Genomic DNA, 17,322 nt, shown 5'->3' with positions numbered 1-17,322 from the left:
CCCAGAGGCCTAATGGATGCCAGGGAAACAGTGACGGGAGGGATGAGCGCATCTTTATTAACAACAAAACAAAACAGACGGCACGGACTGCGGTGTCCGCACGCACCTGGAGAGGCCGCAGGGGCTCCCGGCGGTAAATGACGTCATAAGTACAACAGGGAGCGCTCGGGGCCTCCCGTGTCACTGACACCAGGTGGCCCGGGCTCCTGTGTGAGGTGAACGCCCTCGGGTTTGTAAAGTGTCCCCTGCTCAACCGACCAGATTTCAGGGGTGGAGTCTTCACCCCCCCAGGCCTCCGAGAGCGTCTCTATTTTGGACCAGTTGTGGTGCTTCTTGGGGCTGAGATCTATGAGGAAAGTTCTCCAGTGAGCGTTCCGGTCATGGACCTGGGGAGAAAAATTAAAAAAGAGGAGGAGGGGGGACACTAATTACACCTCAGGGCTTTCTTTTGGTAGCTGGGGAGTTAACCCAGAGCAAGGTTAATTAGTGCTGGGGTAATGGTGACACTGAGCTGTGACACACTTGGACAACTCTGAGCTGGTTTCTGCCCCGGGCTCAGGGAACACTTCAGAAGAAGCCAGAGTTTAACACCCAAACATCAACCTAAAAACACAACAGTGTCAGGGTTGGGAGGGACCTTAGAGCTCACCCAGGTCCAACCCACATGGGACACCTCACACCATGCTCAACCTGACCTTAAAACTTCCAACCCCACCTTAAAAACTCCCAGGGACGGGGCTTCCAACACCTCCTTGTACAACCTGTGCCAGGGTCTCACCCCCCTCATGTGAAGAACTTTCTCCAAATGTCTCATCTGAACCTCCCTACCTCTGGTTTTATCCCTTTCCCCATGTCCTGACACTACCTGAGATCCTAAAGAGTCCCTCACCACCCCCCACAGCTTAAAAAGTTGTAATTGGGAAAAAACCCCAAAACCCTCCTGTCGTGTCTCAGGAGTCACCTGGAGGAGCTCAGCTCTCTGAGGCAGCTCAGCAAGGATGGAAATGGGTAAAATTGGGTTTATCTGCAACACTGAGATGTTTGAACCATTGGGTTATGGGCTCTGAGGCTTTAAAAGGCTGCAGGGACACCAAACGTGGTGACATCAAACATAGTGACCCCAAAAATGGTGACACTAAATGTGGTGACACCAAACGTGGTGCCCCAGCTTTTTTTCAGGAAAAAACTGGAGTGCTAATAAGCCTTTTCACTCCTCAGTAAGATGGGATTTTCCTGTGGAAGACCACAGGACAGCTCTCTGGGAGGTGACTGACTGCCAGCAGGGTCACAGAATCACAGAATCAGCCCAAAAAGGACCCCTTTGAGGTCATAAACCCCAGATCTACTCCCCCCACTGTGGTTCCCAGCCCATGGCACTGAGTGCCACATCCAGGCTCTTTTGAAATATCTCCAGGGATGGAGAATCCACCCCTTCCCTGGGCAGCCCATTCCAGTGTCTGATCACCCTCTCTGCAAAAAATCCTTTCCTAACATCCAACCTAAACCCCCCCTGGCAGAGCTGAAGCTCTGCCAGGGGGGGTTTAGGTTGGATATTAGGAAAAAATTCTTTAGTCTGTGCCCTCTTATCCTACTGATATCTGCCTGACCCCCCCCTGGCTCCAACCTCCTTTCAGGGAGTTGTAGAGAGTGATGAGGTCTCCCCTGAGCCTCCTCTTCTCCAGCCTCAACACCCCCAGCTCCCTCAGCCCTTCCTCACAGGACTTGTGCTGGATCCCTTCCCAGCCTCCTTGCTCTTCTCTGGACCTGCTCCAGCACCTCAATCTCCTTCCTGAGCTGAGGGGCCCAGAACTGGACACAGGACTCAAGCTGTGGCCTCCCCAGGGCTGAGCACAGGGGCAGAATCCCTTCCCTGGACCTGCTGGCCACGCTGTTCCTGAGCCAGCCCAGGATGCCATTGGCCTTCTTGGCCACCTGGGCACACTGCTGGCTCATGGTCACCTTCCTGGCAATCCAGACTCCCAGCTCCCTTTCTGCCACTCTGTGCCCAGCCTGGAGCTCCCCATGGGGTTGTTGTGTTGGATCATAGAATAGAATCCCAGAATCATTTGGGTTGGAAGGGACCTCAGAGCTCATCAAGTCCAACCCTTGATCCACTCCCCCCGTGGTTCCCAGCCCATGGCACTGAGTGCCACATCCAGGCTCTTTGGAAATATCTCCAGGGATGGAGAATCCACCCCTTCCCTGGGCAGCCCATTCCAATGGCTGAGCACCCTCTCCAGAAAGAAATTCTTTCTCATGGCCAACCTAAACCTCCCCTGGCACAACTTGAGACCTCTTGTGCCCTCTTGTCTTGCTGAGAGTTGCCTGGGAAAAGAGACCAACCCCCCCTGGCTCCAACCTCCTTTCAGGGAGTTGGAGAGAGCTCATGGTCACCTTCCTGTCACCCCAAACTCCCAGGTCCCTTTCTGCCACTCTGTGCCCAGCCTGGAGTTCCCCATGGGGTTCTTGTGGCCAAAGGGCAGGACCCGGCACTTGGAATGTTGAACCTCATCCCGTTGGGATCAGCCCAACTCTCCAGTCTGTCCAGGTCCCTCTGCAGAGCCCTCCTGCCTTCCAGCTGATCCACACTCCCCCCAGCTTGGTGTCATCTGCAGATTTGCTGATGATGGACTCAATCCCCTCATCTAAATCATTAATAAACATATTTAACAGATATTAATCAGCCCAACTCTCCAGGGCTTTTAGCAACAAACCAAAAAAACCCCTCATTTTTTACAAACCCAGCCCTTTTTAAAAGCTGTGTTGGGGTGGAAGATGAGTCCCTCAGCTCCCCACATCCATCCCGGTGATCCCTGGGGAAGGGCAGAAGGAATTCCCCGGGGAAGGGGGGTCAGGGGGCAGCGTACCGCCACGTGTCTGCGGAGGGTGGACATGTCCGTGAAGGTTCTCTCGCAGGCTCTGCACTTGTAGGGCTTCTCCCCGGTGTGGATCCGCTGGTGGCGGCGGAGCGCTCCCTGCTGGGTGAAGGTTTTCCCGCACTGCTCGCAGAAATAGGGGCGGGTCTCTGAAATCCCAGGGAAAAAGCAGGGAGACCAGTGAGGAGACAAAGGGCCGGTTTGGACTCGCTCTGCGTGCAGACGGAAAGCGCGGTGGGATTTTAAAGGATGGGTAGGGATAAGGTGGTGAGAGTAGAAGGGGTGTGCTTCAGGTTTGGGTTTTTTTGAGGAGAGGGATAAATAAATGTTTCCTGGGTGGGTGGGAAAGCTGGGAACAGGTCACTTGGAAGGGTCAGCATCACAGCTGCTCTCTGATCTGACACCCTGCAGAGCAGGAAATGGGCCTCAGACTTCTGGGCAAGCAGCACCTGACACCATACAAGGTGGTACCATCCTGTTCAACAACCCAGGAGGGGCTGAACCCTGTTCAACCTTGTGCCCTAAATTCTAGGAGTTCATAAAAACAACCCTGGACTCAAACATCCCCATCTGACACCATACAAGATGGAATCAACCTGTTCAACAACCCAGGAGGTGGCTGAACCCTGTTCAACCTTGTGCCCTAAATTCTAGGAGTTCATAAAAACAACCCTGGACTCAAACATCCCCATCTGACACCCTACAAGGTGGTATCATCCTGTTCAACAACCCTGGTGGCTGAGCCCTGTTCAACCTTGTACCCTAAATTCAAGGAGTTCATAAAAACAACCCTGGTATCATCCTGTTCAACAATCCAGGAGGGGCTGAGCCCTGCTCCCCTTGTGCCCTAAATTCAAGGAATAAAAACAATCCTGGACTCAAACATCCCCCTCCAGGCTGGGAAGTGCTTCATTCCCAGGCTTGCAGTGGCTTTTCCCAGCTGGAGGAGTTTCCCCATTCACCTGCATGGACGTTGCTGTGCTGGGCCAGTGAGGCTCTCAGGCCAAAGGTCTTCCCACAAACCTGGCACTTGTAGGGTTTGGCACCCAGGTGGCACCTCTTGTGGCATTTCAGGTATTCATTGGTGGCAAAATGTTTCCCACACACATCACATTTGAACAGGCGTTCTCCTGAGGAAAGAGGAAAACAAAAAAAAACCTCAAAGTGGGTTTTTCAAAGGTCTTTGGAAGTTCCTTCCTGGGATCTCTGAGTCTCTCCTGTGAGTAATAGAATAGGAAAAAAAAAAAAAAAAAAGTGTGGACCTTCAAATGCTGCCCAGCAATTCCTCCTGGTGGCCAGAGGGGTGGGAGGAGGAGCAGAAGTGTGGGTCCTACCTGTGTGGGTCCTTTTGTGAGCAGTGAGTTTGCCTTTGTCAGCAAAGCAAGCCCCACAGTCCTCACAGATGTATGGCTTCTCCCCCGTGTGGGACCTGAGGGGAACCAGACACCCATTAGTGACAAGCCCTGCTTGGCAGTGCACTCCCAAATTGCCTCCTGGCTACTGCAGGCTGCAGCTTTTAAATGAGGTGGGGAAAAGCCCTTTCTGCTGGCTCCTTGCCCAGTGCTGGTGCTACAGTAACAAACTGCAAGTCCCATCTCAGGTTGACTTTTTCCTCACCCCCAGACCCCCCAAAACCCACCTTCCCTGCCCAGTTACAGCTGGTGGAGAGAGCAGGGCAGACAAGGAGCTAGAGACTGAAAGGACCTCCAGCTTGTTCCCATCAGATCTCCTGGGACACTGCAGGACACATTCTCAGCTTCCACAATCCCCCTGGGTCACGTCCTCTGCCTCCCCAAGCTCTCACTGACAGGGTATTCCCATTTTTAAGGAAATTCAGGCAAGCAGTGCTGCTGGATGCAGGCTGGATGTCTGCATTTAGCTCAAATCAGAGCAAGCCTCAGCCTGCTGTTTGGTCTTAACACTGTGCTGACTTCCCTTATTCCATCCCAAACAGCAGGATCTGCAAACAGCAGTCAGAATTCTGAGGTGTCAGGTGAAATGCTGCAAGGCTGAGGCAGGGAGTTACCCCCAGAGCTCCTGAGGCCTCACTGCAGACACACACTGCAGGAGCACAGCTCTGCTGCCTTTCAGCTGTGTTACTGTGGCACAGCAGATGCTGCTCCTGCCTCAGGACTGTTTCACCCCTGTAAGAACACCAGGGAGGCAGAGGAAAGCTCCTCACTCCACTGCATGGGCCCAGGGGCTCTGCTTAATGGGGTTTCCCTCACCTGGTTTCAGTCCTCCAGCAGTTAACCACCTAAGCTAAGATGGGAGAAGGATGGGAAATTCCAGGGGATGATTCACCCTCTCCAGGGAGAGGACACATTTAGCACAGACACCACCAGGCAGCAGCTCATCCAGCTGCCCAGTGACTGGGGAGCAGCCTGGAGCAGAAATCCAGCTCCTCAGCTGCTGACAAGAAAGGAAATCCCACACCCTGTGACGTGCTCAGAGTGACAAAGGGTGAGCAGGGCTCAGGCCTCTGAGGGCTGTGACTAACCCCTCAGCCTGTGCTGGTTCTGCTGGGTCACAGCATCAGTTGGGTTGGACAGGACCTCTGAGATCATCAAGTCCAGCCCTTGATCCACTGCCACTTGGTTCCCAGACCATGGTATCCAACCACTTTTTATAAGCCTCCAGGGACAGCCATCATCCTCTGCTGCAGGCTGTCCCAAATGACTGGCTTTTTGCTCACAAGTCCTGCCACGGCACCCCTTCCAAAACCCCAGCCCAAAGTGATGCAAGGAGCAGCTGCAGACAAATCTTTTCCGTGCAGGAATTACTCAGGGGTCCCACAGAACACAGCCTGTGCCCCTCTCCCCGTGCTGGGGGGATGACTCAGGGCTGGGGAAGCCACCGGAGGGAGCAGAACCCCGGGGGGGCAGGCAGGGAGTGGCGAGGGGGGCGGGGAAGCAGCGGTGCAGGCTGACCTGGTGTGGATCTTGAGCTGGGAGGGCTGAGCGAAGCTGGCCTGGCAGACGGCACAGCGGTAAGGCTTCTCCCCCGTGTGCGTCCTCATGTGGAAGAGCAGGGCGGTGCGGGAGCTGAGGATCTTCCCGCAGACGGAGCAGAGGGGGCGCTTGGCCCTGCCCTCGTGCTTCCGCACGCAGTGTGTCCGCACGTCCCTCTTGCGTTTGAAGGTGGCGGTGCAGAGGCTGCAGGAGAAGTGCCTCTCCTCCGTGTGCACGCAGGCCCGGTGCTCCTTCCAGCTGGTGTAGGTGGCAAAGGCCTTGGGGCAGATGTCACAGCGATAGGCTTTGCCCGGCAGGCACTGGTGGCTGTCCCTGCAGTGCTCCTCGTACCTCTTCCTGGAGACGAACTGCTGGCTGCACTTCTCACACCCGATGACATAGGTGCTCTTCTTACTCACCCCGCTCTTCCTGACTGCCTGCACGCCCACATCTCCCCCTGGTGCACGTTCTTCACCATCCTTCTCATGGGAGCACTCATCACCTTCCTCCTCCACCTCCTCCTCCTCACTGCAGGCCTCCTCCTGATGTCTCCTGTCCTCACCCTGGGAACTCCCAGCTCCACAACCCACCCCCTCCTCACCCTTCACACTCCTGTGCCCTTCACCTTCCTCACCCCTTTTTTCACTTCTTGCCTCAGCTTCCTCACCACTCCTCCTCTCCTCCTGCTGGTTGCTGCAGTCTCTGTGGCCAAGGGGTGAAGCCCCAGGCTGCTCCCCCTGATCTGCAGTGCCCTGGTGCCTCCCATGCTTCCACCCTCCAGGCTCTGATGTCCCAGCCCAGGTGCCCCTGTCAGGGCTTTTGTCACAGCCCCTGGTGCTTGCTCTCTGCCCAGGGGGAACCACCATCCAGTAGACAGGCAGGAGCTTCCTCTCTTGCCCAGACTGGTGGATTTTCCTGTTAAAACAAACAAACAACAGAGCTTCAGTGGGTTTCATTGTTTCAGCCCAGACCTGTCTGCCAGGGAGGAAGAGTCCTTTCCCTCTAATTGTTCTGCACCCCACTTAGGAAATTAACAGTGGGTTTGGGAGCAAGGAACAGGGAAACTGGACCAGTTAATTCAAGCAAATCAGGAGGTCTCAGCTCACCAAGGATGGTGCCTCTCGGGAATCCATATCTGCCACCTGACTACTGACACAGGATCCACTGCAGTTTCCTCCAGGGCCCTGGTGGACAGGATAAGAACTCTGGGCTAAAACCAAGGGGAGATGTCTGAGGCCTGGCATGTCCAGGGCCTTCTGCAGCTCTGGAAACTGCTGTGCAGTTCCAACACCTCCTTTCCAGCCAGGCAGTGCTTAATGTGCCTGCCTGGGAGCTCATGCTACCCAGCAAAACAGCACGAGGGACAGTTCAGCCTGTGAAAACCACAGAAAGCACCACCCTGCTCTGGTGTTTACAAAGTGGGCACTTTTTTTCTTGTCCCATTTTAAACAGATGCTGATTCTCTTCAGGCTCCTGTTTAAACAGCCAGATCTGAGGCTTCCAAAACCACCCAACAGATCTGGTTGCACAAGTCCCCTTTGATTCAGTGGGAAACATCTGCCTAAATCCCCACTCTGGGAGACCTCACTCCAGTAATCCAGACTGAGGGCTTGATGAGGTCAATGGAAAAAAATCTGTGCTGATTTCAACATCTTTGTGATCAGATCCAAGGAATTCTGGAACGAAAGGAGTGAGGGCTTCAGGAATGCTTTTGTCCTGGTGCCCAGGAGAGAACATGCTTTCCTGCAGGTGGATGGACACCCTCCCCAGGGAAGGTTGTACCTCAGGTGGGTGTTGTAGGCAGACCTCTGAGCAAAGCTGGTGGGGCAGTGCTGGCACTGGTAAGGTTTCTCCCTGGTGTGGGTTCTTAGGTGGACTCTCAGGCCACACTTGGAGCTGGTGACTTTGTCACAGTAGGGGCAGGCCTGGGGCTCCCCTTTCTGCACCCTCCTGATGTGGTCCTTGATGTCCTTCTGGTGCTGGAACCTCTTGCTGCAGGAGAAGGCCCTCTCCTCCCGGTGGGTGGTGAGGCAGTGCTGCTGGAGGCTCTGGTGGGAGGAGAAGAGCTGGGGACAGGCCTTGCAGCTGTGCTGGTGCTTCAGCTCCATGTGGGATCGGTAGTGCTGGAGCAGCAGGAAGGACTCGTTACACTGCTCACACACCTTGGCCACCCGCCGTGCGGATCCCCTGCCCGCCCTCTGATGGGCAAGCGGGGAAATTAAACCCTTCCCAGCTTCCCACTGCTCGGGCAGAGCCTTCCCCATAACCACGCGTGTTTCCTTGGCCTGGCTCTGGCTTAGGAGAGAAGGACTGGTCTGGCTTTCCACGCCCACTCTGCTGCTGGGCTCTGCCTTGTTACATTGCCGCAGCTTTGCCCGGCGGGATTTTCGTTGTGGATAAGCAGTGTCCTCCAGCTCCAGGCTGCCTGCTTGGCCCTCAGCGCCTTCACAGCCAGGCAGCAAGGTCTGGCTTTGCCTGTCCCAGAGTTTCCTCCTCAGGGGTATCTCCAGAGCTTGGGAAGAGTCACTCAGCTTGAGGTTTTCCTCTTGCTGGATGCGTGCCCACTGCGGCCCAGGGTTCTCACCCAGCTGACCTTTCAGGTGGAGGCTCAAATCCAGCCCCTTCCTGCCCTCTGCTTTCACTTCTTCACAGATATCCAGCAGATCCTTGCATTCCAGCCTTTCAGCTACCTCCTGCATCCGCTGCAGTTTCTCCGCTTCGATCTCCACTTCCGCCGTGTACACGAACTCCAGGAAGGAGCTGAACTCCTCCGTGTAAATGTCCTGCAGAGTCACGGTGCAGTTCTGGGGGTCCAGCATCCCCTCGTGCAGGAAAAGCCCTCTGAAGTAATTGCTGGAAGCTGCCAGGACAGCTTTGTGAACCAGGAACTCCTCCTGGACGCCCCGGTGCTGCGTGTGAACCCTCACGTCACAGAGGTGACCCAGCTGGTAGAGGGAGTGCAGAGCCCTCAGGAGGTTGGGAGCAGCAGCCTTGGATTTCATCAGGATTTTCTTCTTCTCCATCCTGCCAGAAAAACACAGGAATGTTTGAATGCTTGCTCCCCCCTTCCACTGTCTTCAGCCAGGGAAACAATATATGGGGGCAAACTACGCATCTAAAAACTGCTACACTTTTTTTTTTTTAATATATAACAGTGTTTTGTATGAAAACCATTCCAAAACTGCTCCTTCTCCATCAACAGAAGGGTTGGGAGCCTTCTGACATGTTTCAGAAAGAGCAATTTGCATTTCCCCCTCCTCTCCTGAGATGGACAGGGGTTGTAATCACAGTAAATAAACCCCATTCCCCAGAGCCCTGTGGCTTTCCTGCCCAAACCCTGGTGACACTGAGGTGCTGGGACCAGGAATCCAGCACAACCACAGAGCCAACCTGATCCTCTAAGCCAATATTCCTCACCCAGCATGGTGTTTAAGTGCCTGCTCTTCAGCACATGCTTCCAGCAGCCTTGTAACCCGAGGAAGAGCACCAGGCCAAAATAAACAGAGGGATCAGCTCCTCACTGCTCTGCTGTGCTCCCCTCTCACAGCAGAAAACGACACCAAACCAGACTGTCACTCCTCATCTCAGCTCTGCTTGACAAGATACCCAGTGCCTTCCTGGCAGATAAAAACTGTCTGATTAAGAAAAGAAGTGTGTCTTCAATATAAAGCACCAGGAAGCAGAACACGATACATGGCCTGGAGTGCACAGGAGAGAGCTTTGAGGACACTCTTCCTCTTACAAACCACCACAGCGAGTGCCACAGGGGATAAAAACCCCAAACAAACACCCAGACAAATGTACAATCATTATCACACTCTCTGCCTTCACAGTTCTGGCCAGCAGGCAGCTGATTAACACCCCCAACTCGAGCCACAGCATGCTGGCAGCCTGGGGCAGGAGCACAGATCCAGAGGCTGATCCCAAACTCATCCCACAAACTGACAAAAGCCCCCACTTCCCGTGTCCCCGGGCTCGCCCTCCCTGATGCTTCCCAGCAGGACCTCCTCCTGCACTCCTGTGCAGCACTGACCCCCCCGGGCTGCCCAGCTCCCTGATCAGTGGTAGAAATCAATGAGCAGAGCATGTGCTAATTTCCTCCTGCTCCTCCTGGAGCTGCCCAGCTCTGATCCATCCCTGATACACCCTCCCCTGGGAGCTCTGCTCACACCAACATCTGATACCCAGACAGATGCAGAGCCACGTCCCAGCATCACCTCTCCACTCCAGCTGCTCCCAGATGAAACCAGCCCCAAAATGCTTTGCTGAGATGTGTTTCCAATGAAAAACGCCATGGATTTACCAAGTCTCACTTTCTTTTTTTTTTTTTTTTTTTTAATTCCCCTTTGGAAAAAAAAAATAAAATTGAGGCTGTACTTTTTGTGACCATTTGGAAAGCAAACTGATGTTCAGCTCTCTGAGGTGGTGTGGAATGTGGTTCGTTTTCATGTTTTTAGTTTCATGAGGTTGAGAGCTGAACATGGCTTTTCCAGGAACATAAAATACACAGTTTGGGGAATATAAAAGAATATGTAAGATATGGGGTTTTTCTCTCAAAAAAAAGTTCAGGTAATAGAAGATATCCAAGTATTTTCCTTTCATCTGGGGGTAAGGAAACTGCTCATCACCAACAGATCAGGAAAGGGATTTTCTCCTTGCTTGTTACACTTAATGACAAGGGGAGATTCTTCAGGAATTCTCACCCACAGCAATGAGGATGAAATAACCCCCAGGAATCAAACAGGGCAAATAACAGGAACATGGGGAACAGGTGATAATGAACCCAAGGCACCCTGCTTCAGAGCATGGGGAGAAAGATAAAACCCACTCCTTACCACTCACACAACCAGCCCAAAAAAGGGAGCTGGCTGGAGATTCACAGCTCTAAACCCATCCTCCTCCTGTCCCCTGAAAGCACTTCTGAAAGCAGCAGGCTGCTCACCTCCCTGACACTGACTTCACCAGTCAGATTTACACAAAAGCAGTGTTTTTCCCACATGCTGCAGTTCATGTGTTTGTTTGTAACTCCTTTCAACTCTTTGCCTGGTAATGAGGGGATAAATCCTTCAAGGAATTTGCACGTAGGCAAGATTTGCTGAAATCATAACTCATCCAACAGCTGTCCCAAAAGCCAAAACACAGTTCAATTCCAGCCCTTGATAAGGCTGCTGGAGCAAGTACAGCTGTTTTTACAAATAAAGCCCAGCAGTGACCTCCCACCTCCAAGCAGGGATTTCTTTTTGCTCTCTGCTACAGCACACTTCTTTCTTTTTCATGATGCAACGACACAGTCAACAGCAGCTCCCTAATTCAGAATAATTAACACAGTAAATGAAGATGTTTGTAGGAAGGCTGAGGACTCCTAGAGCAGCACTGTTTCTTGGACTGGTCACTATTCTGCTTTGCCAGAGCTTTAACTGGTGTGACACAGCACAGTCTTTTTGTGGAGACAACACTGAAAGCACACAGATTTAAACACTCAGCTGACCCAACAGGTCAAAGAAACTGAATTACATCTCAAAAATCCTGATATTTCACAGAAATATGCCCTGCATCTTGAAAAGTATGCAACCTCTTTGGTTGCTTTCTTTTTTCCCCAAGACTTTTCAATTAGACCTCAAGTTTCTCTTCTGAGAAGTGAGGATGAAATTCTTCCTTCTTCCCCTGGGAATGATTCCTTTAAACTCAATAGCTGAATATACATGTACCCCAAAACAGCCCCACGGTGAAGTCCTACAGTAAGATAGGTGAGAAAGAGCATCGTGGGGGTATAAGAGCTGGAGCTATCCAACTGTGCCACTTATTTTTAATTAAGTCACCCAATTCCCACATGGTGCAGATGTCAGGTGGCTGAGGACACTGATTTAACAGGAACAATCTCACCTCTCCTGGCACACAGCTTCTGGCCTGCCCGTGCACTGCTGAATGAGCTGAAGTGTGCCCACCCACAGCATCCCAACGTGTCCTCCAACAGACTGCACACCAAGTGCCTCCAAAAGACAATTATTATTTTTTTTTTTGCAAAGGACAGAACTTTGAGTTCTGCCTTGTGAAGCACATCACCCTCGAGACACACTGGGAATGTTTCCCAGGTCAGAAAAGCAGAGCTGCCCGTGCTTCATGCCCACAAACCCATCAGCAAGGTACCAACCATCCCACGGTGCTCCTCACACCTGACAAAACACAATTCCCATTCCCACCCGGTTTTTACTCTTTGCTTTGTGCAGCCAACAGATTCCTGTGGGTCTCAATGTGCCCCTGTGCCCAGAACGCTGAAACCAAAGACATTTTCCCTGCGTTTGACAAAACCCAGGGCTCTCCTCACAGCACGACGGGTGCCAGACCCGCCTGGAAAGTGAATCCCAGGAAACAAACCCCACTGGCTTTGTCTCTGCTGTGGGGATGTGTGGCAAGGGCTCTGTCAGTCACCCCCCAGCCTGCCAGGGGAAGCTCACCCTCAGGACCCCTCAGGTCACCTCAGGGCCAGCCCAGACCTCGCTCCCGCCACCTTCGTTTCTGAGGCGTCGAGGCCCGGCCTGCGCCTTCCCGCCGGGCAGCGCCGCGGCAGCAGCAGCCGAGCCCCAGCCCGCCCTCCTTCCCTCCCTCCCGGGGGTGTCTCCCGGCTCCGGGATCCCCTCCCAGCCCCGGGATGCCCTCCCAGCCCCATCCCGCCCTTACCCTGCCAGGCGGGGCGGCCGCTCCCGCCTCAGCCGCGCTCCTCCCGCCCGGGCTCCGGCCCCGGGACCAACCACCGCTCCCCCCTTCCCCCCCTCCGCACCCCCCCGCGGAATGGTACGGCCCGGCGGGACCGCGCTGCCCTCACACAACATGGCCGCCTCCGGCTTCACCGCCTCAGCCCCGCCGGCTCCGTGCCGCCATCTTGAGTGAGGGAAGCGGCCGGCGGCCATTTTGAGCGCGGGCAGGAGGCGGGCGGGCCTGCTCGGTGAGGTGTCCGAGGGGACGCGGTGCTGAGGAAACAAACCCCCAAAATGCCCCAGAACTGTTTTAAATGGCAGCTCGGGGGCTGGGTCGCCTCCTTACTGGGCGCGGGTCCCGCTACACCGTTAATTGTTTGCCCTGAAGAGACAGCAGCGTCTGCCCCGCGGTGAGGGGCACCCCAGGCCCTGTGCTCTGCGGGGCACTCGCCTCACACGGAAGGAAATCCCAGATCTTGCTGCAATTTATGCGATGGGAGTTTTTCCCGTGAGAAGGCAGCTTTGCTCCAGTCTCGGAGCAGCTCCAGGCTGGGCTACAGTAAAATTAATGATTTCTATGGGGACGTGGTATTTTCCGACGATCCGTCCACCACTAGGAAGGGTTGATGGAAAGGAAACCCCTGGATTTTCACAGCTTGTGCCTAGCTGCTCCCACAAAACAAAATTCCGAGTCGATTAAAATCAGTTTGTGTTCACATTTGCAGAGTGCAGTGTTTGATGAGGTGAAACTGCTCCTCTTGGCAGTGGTGGGTTTGTTCCTCAGGTACCTAGGAGCAAATATATGTATTATAATATATTTTACCTATATAAAGATCTTCATTTTCCAGCCCTGTTTGAGGAGCTGGATCAGCTGCTCAGAGTATGGATACCAGGGGATTATGTCCAGTGTTAGTTCCCTAACTTGAGGCTCTGAACTTGGGTTAATCTGGGCTCAGAATAAGCACAAACTGGGTCTGCCATCTCCCAGGGACCAACATTGCTGTCATTTCTCACATTAAATGATTTTAAACAGCTGACAGAAGGGACAAGTCACTCCACGGGCTGCCAAGTACTTCAGCAGACTAATCTTGTTTCCAAGACAAATCACAGATAAATTCCTCTGAGGAGTATTTATTTTATTTTATTTTTTTGCTTAAGTGCAGGCTTTAATCTTTAAATTTTAACAGCTTGTAAAAATGTTGGGGCGGTGATTGTAATTCCTTGAAAAATAAATTCCTTCATTAAAAAAAAAACAAACCACAGCAGAAATACACAGATAGGACTGAAAGTTATCAGGCAATTTACCTTTTTCTGTACTTCTGTCACACAGGTTTGAAGCTGCATCCTGTAATTACCAGGCTGCTGGCCACCAGGTGCTAGAAAATATTCAGAGAGTTCAGTGAAAACAAGAGGACTGCAGGCAAGACAGAATAAAAATATTTAGAATAAAAATAGCTAGTGGAAACTTCTTGCCTGACAGCTCCCACTGAGGAGTCTCTGCTCCCACCACCAATTTGGTTTTCAACCCTGATTATTTTGTTTGTATTGGGGAATGTTTCTATTGTCCAGACACAGCTCCAGGAGCAGGCAGAACGAGCAGCAATATGAGTGATCCATGCTAAAATGTCAGGATAATATTCCTGTCTCTTAGCACAAGGGAATGGTGTTTGCTTTTACTTTATCAGCAACCTGGGCTGCTCAGGAGCTCTCACCCAGAGGAGTTGGGAGGGAAGATGAAGTGCAGGCTGCTGCCCGATTGAGTCTTTGCTTTGCAGTGAATTGCAGCAGGAGCTGGCAGGGTTTATCAGCCTCTCAATCTTTGCTCAGCTCCCCGGCAGGGATTCTCCCAGCCCTCCTCCTTCCTGACTCCAGCATGGATTTCACACTCTTCTTGGCCCTGGGTGCGATTTCAGGGCTGAAATTCACCCTCTGGCTCTCAGGTTGAAGCCCTTCACCCCGGTGTTGCTGAGGGCAGGAGGGAGGGGAGGATGTTTTATTATCTCTGGATCATTAATTCCTCACTGCTCTGTCTCAGCAGGAGGGATGAGTGAGGAACATGAGTGTGCCCATGACACAAACACCCCAGACAAAAACCAGGACACAACAAGCACAGCAAAATCCAGGAAAGACCTGCAGCCTGGGAGCTCAGATTTTTATCAAGTGTTTCCTCTGCTTGGGAGTGGAGACTTTGGTGCTGGTGACTAAGCCCAGGAAAAAGGGCAGAATCTGGGAAGCATTTCTGCTGTCTGGGTGACTCCTTGTGAACACAGGCAGGAACGTGCAGGTGTTGGCCCAGGATGTCTGCAGCAAAGGAAGGGATGGAAACGTGTTCCCCAGGAGCTGCCTCCCCACACACCACCCCCACACCTCAGCTCTTTGGGTCTTTGCAGTTTGGGCTCTTTCTGGTTGAGTGGAGCTGGGGGACGTTTTTTAGAAGCCCCTCCCGAGATGAAGCCTCTCCCCGGGACAGCCATCCCTGCCTTCTGGCTCCACCAGAGGATGCTGCAGCCTTGGGAAAGAGCATCCCAGCTCTTCCCTCTCAGGATGCAGAGATCTGCAGGCAGTGGCTCAGCCTCCCAGCACCTCAGTCTTTGCTGGACATCCCTATGCCAGGGAGAAAGGGGAAAAGATGAGTTAGGCAGTGAAGGAGCCCGGAGTGAAAATATCCTGGGAAGGGGAGGAAAAGGCCAGTTTGAATCTTTTTTCCCCTGGTGGGCAAATTCATGCCCCGTGCTGCTCAGCTGACCCTGACATCAGGAGGAATCTGACCACTGGAGGAGAAGAAGGCTCCAAAATGTGATTTCCCCAAGCTGGGGGCTGGTGGAACCAAAGCTCTCCTGAACAGGAGCCAAGCCACCACTCAAGCAGACCTCAGAGCTGTCCCCAGAACAGAGACAGAGCTGTCAGCATAGTCTAAAAATGCAAATTCCAGACAAAATCCTAATGCAAAGCAAACAGCAGGCTCTTGGTCTCTGTGTCAGGGGTGTGCACTGCATAGCCTCTAACACCCCTCAGCCTAACACACTTTGGCACATGGCTTTGCTGTCCATCAGACATGCACACCCCTCCTCATGCTGCTGGGTTGCAGGAAGCAGGAGTTACATACATATTCTGGCACAAAATTCCAAGATTTTGGTGTCGCTCGAAAAGCACATGAATTGCTAAAAGCCCCGTGCATTTTTTGTCTGAAAAAGGAGATTATTACAATACTAAAAGGAGACAAGGAGGATTATTACAATACTAATTACAATTATTACAATACTAAAGAGGAGCAAAATTGTCTTCTCAGCAAGGTGCAGTTTGTTTCCCTGGAGAGAACCTGGCCACTGGGGCAAGCCCAAAGGGAATGGTGGCTTCTTCATCTCCAGATGATTCCAGAGGGAAAGCTGTGCCCAGGAAGGGGGTGACACTGTGTGGCTAGTGGGATCATCCTGGATGGCCTGCCAGCCCCTCCTGGCTTTAAAAATCTGTGAGTGTACAAATCACGTAGCTTGGGGAAGGTCTGTGGTGTTCTCCTAGTGAGTCCTCCCAGCTGGGTGGTTCAAGGCATCATCCTGAGCCCTGGCTCCTCCCTGGGAACACCTTCACAAACCTGGTGGCCTCTGTGTGTCCCCAGGGAGATGGAGATCTCTCTGCCAGGGCAGCTCCTGGGGCTCACTGCTCCTCACCTCTGCACCAGTGCCAGGGAGCTGGGGGCCTGACCAAAGGCAGGGAGCACTTTGGGTGCTGCTGCACAGGGAAAAAAAAAGCCCAGAGGGGTTGTGTGGGGAGGTGGGAGAAGCTCCTTTCCCCCCTTCTTCTCCCCTTGTGCTGTTGGGCCAGTGGTTTCAGTGTTAACTTCATCTTCCTGAGCTGGGGACCTGTCCAAAGCCCGTGAGGGGCTCCCACCCAGGCCAAGGGCAGCACTTTTTCCCCATCCAGTTTTCCTTTGCAGCTCATTCCCGTGTGCAGGAATTTGTGATAGGATATGTAATCCCACAGCTTCCAGAGGGAGAACTGCTTTGGAGTTAATTCCCTCCATCCCTGACACCACACTCCTGACAAGTGGTCTGTGAGGTGGATGGAGAAGCAGCCCTGAGAGGTGCATCAGCCCAGGGCTTCCCTGTGCTACCAAATAAATCCCTGCACAGCTCATTTGTTATTTGCCCTTCTTTACTGCAGGTATTTGAGCCACTGGCACGTTGTAAACTCCTGTTTCTCTCTGTGTCTCCCAGAAAAGCAAAATATTTTGACCCCTGCTACACTACAGGCACCAAAACTTGGGGAGCAGACAACTTTCTGTCACAGCCCAGGAAATATTAAAGGTCTGGAACTGCTCTGGAGAGCTCAGGCAAGCTTTCCCTCTGAGTGCAAACCAGTTGTGGCTTTTTAAACTCCAGAACTCTTCACCTTTCCAGTCAAATCCTTGCTCTAACAATTTCCTGTCTGGGGGTTTGTGAAAGATTATAAACATCTTGTTTCTCTGTCCAGAATCTAGAAGGCAGGTGGGGGATGTTTGGACCCTGGCAAACAGACACTGCTGCTGTCTGCAGGATGCTGCTGCTTTCTCCTCTTGGAAACAAGCTGCCTCCTTTTTAGTTACAGGCACTTCAGTGGATATAAAAAAGTGCAATGAGCACAGGGAAAAGAAAAAAAAACAAAACCTCAACATTTTTTCCCTCTCCTTCATGAGGCCAAATGCATTGCCGAGGATCACAGAGAATAAATTAATATTAGCACCTTGCTCCCAGCCAAAAGAAATAAAGCAAAAAAGCACAAAGTTATTCCTATGGCAAGAAAATCACAATTTCATGCCAGATT

General features: G+C 52.7%; 1 protein-coding gene and 1 long non-coding RNA gene across 4 annotated transcripts; one reads left to right on the top strand and one right to left on the bottom strand.

The window, feature by feature from the left end:
• Positions 1-31: 31 nt before the first annotated feature.
• Positions 32-12,602, bottom strand: LOC139793885 (GDNF-inducible zinc finger protein 1-like). 3 transcript variants are annotated; one of them, XM_071738786.1, is made up of 7 exons: positions 12,506-12,602; positions 7,610-8,851; positions 5,807-6,742; positions 4,211-4,305; positions 3,839-4,006; positions 2,868-3,025; positions 32-386 (listed from the first exon to the last, which is right to left on the bottom strand). In XM_071738786.1, the coding sequence occupies exons 2-7, from the start codon at positions 8,848-8,850 to the stop codon at positions 144-146; spliced, it is 2,841 nt and encodes a 946-aa protein (XP_071594887.1). In that variant the 5' UTR covers position 8,851; positions 12,506-12,602; the 3' UTR covers positions 32-143. The 3 variants fall into 3 exon arrangements, with proteins under 3 accessions (XP_071594887.1, XP_071594888.1, XP_071594889.1); XM_071738787.1 differs by lacking the exon at positions 12,506-12,602 and adding an exon at positions 12,304-12,375; XM_071738788.1 differs by having other exon boundaries at positions 215-386; positions 3,900-4,006.
• A 67-nt stretch (positions 12,603-12,669) lies between these two features.
• LOC139793892 (uncharacterized) lies at positions 12,670-16,656 on the top strand. Its single transcript, XR_011724866.1, has 4 exons — positions 12,670-12,777; positions 13,881-13,942; positions 14,561-14,719; positions 16,474-16,656. It is a non-coding gene; the product is annotated as an uncharacterized lncRNA (long non-coding RNA).
• The last annotated feature ends 666 nt before the right edge of the window (positions 16,657-17,322 follow it).

This window comes from Heliangelus exortis, chromosome 3 (genome assembly GCF_036169615.1).
Source record: "Heliangelus exortis chromosome 3, bHelExo1.hap1, whole genome shotgun sequence".
Lineage (NCBI taxonomy): Eukaryota > Metazoa > Chordata > Aves > Apodiformes > Trochilidae > Heliangelus > Heliangelus exortis.
Note: the sequence above shows the minus strand (reverse complement) of the source record. Positions and strands in the feature narration are given on the sequence as shown.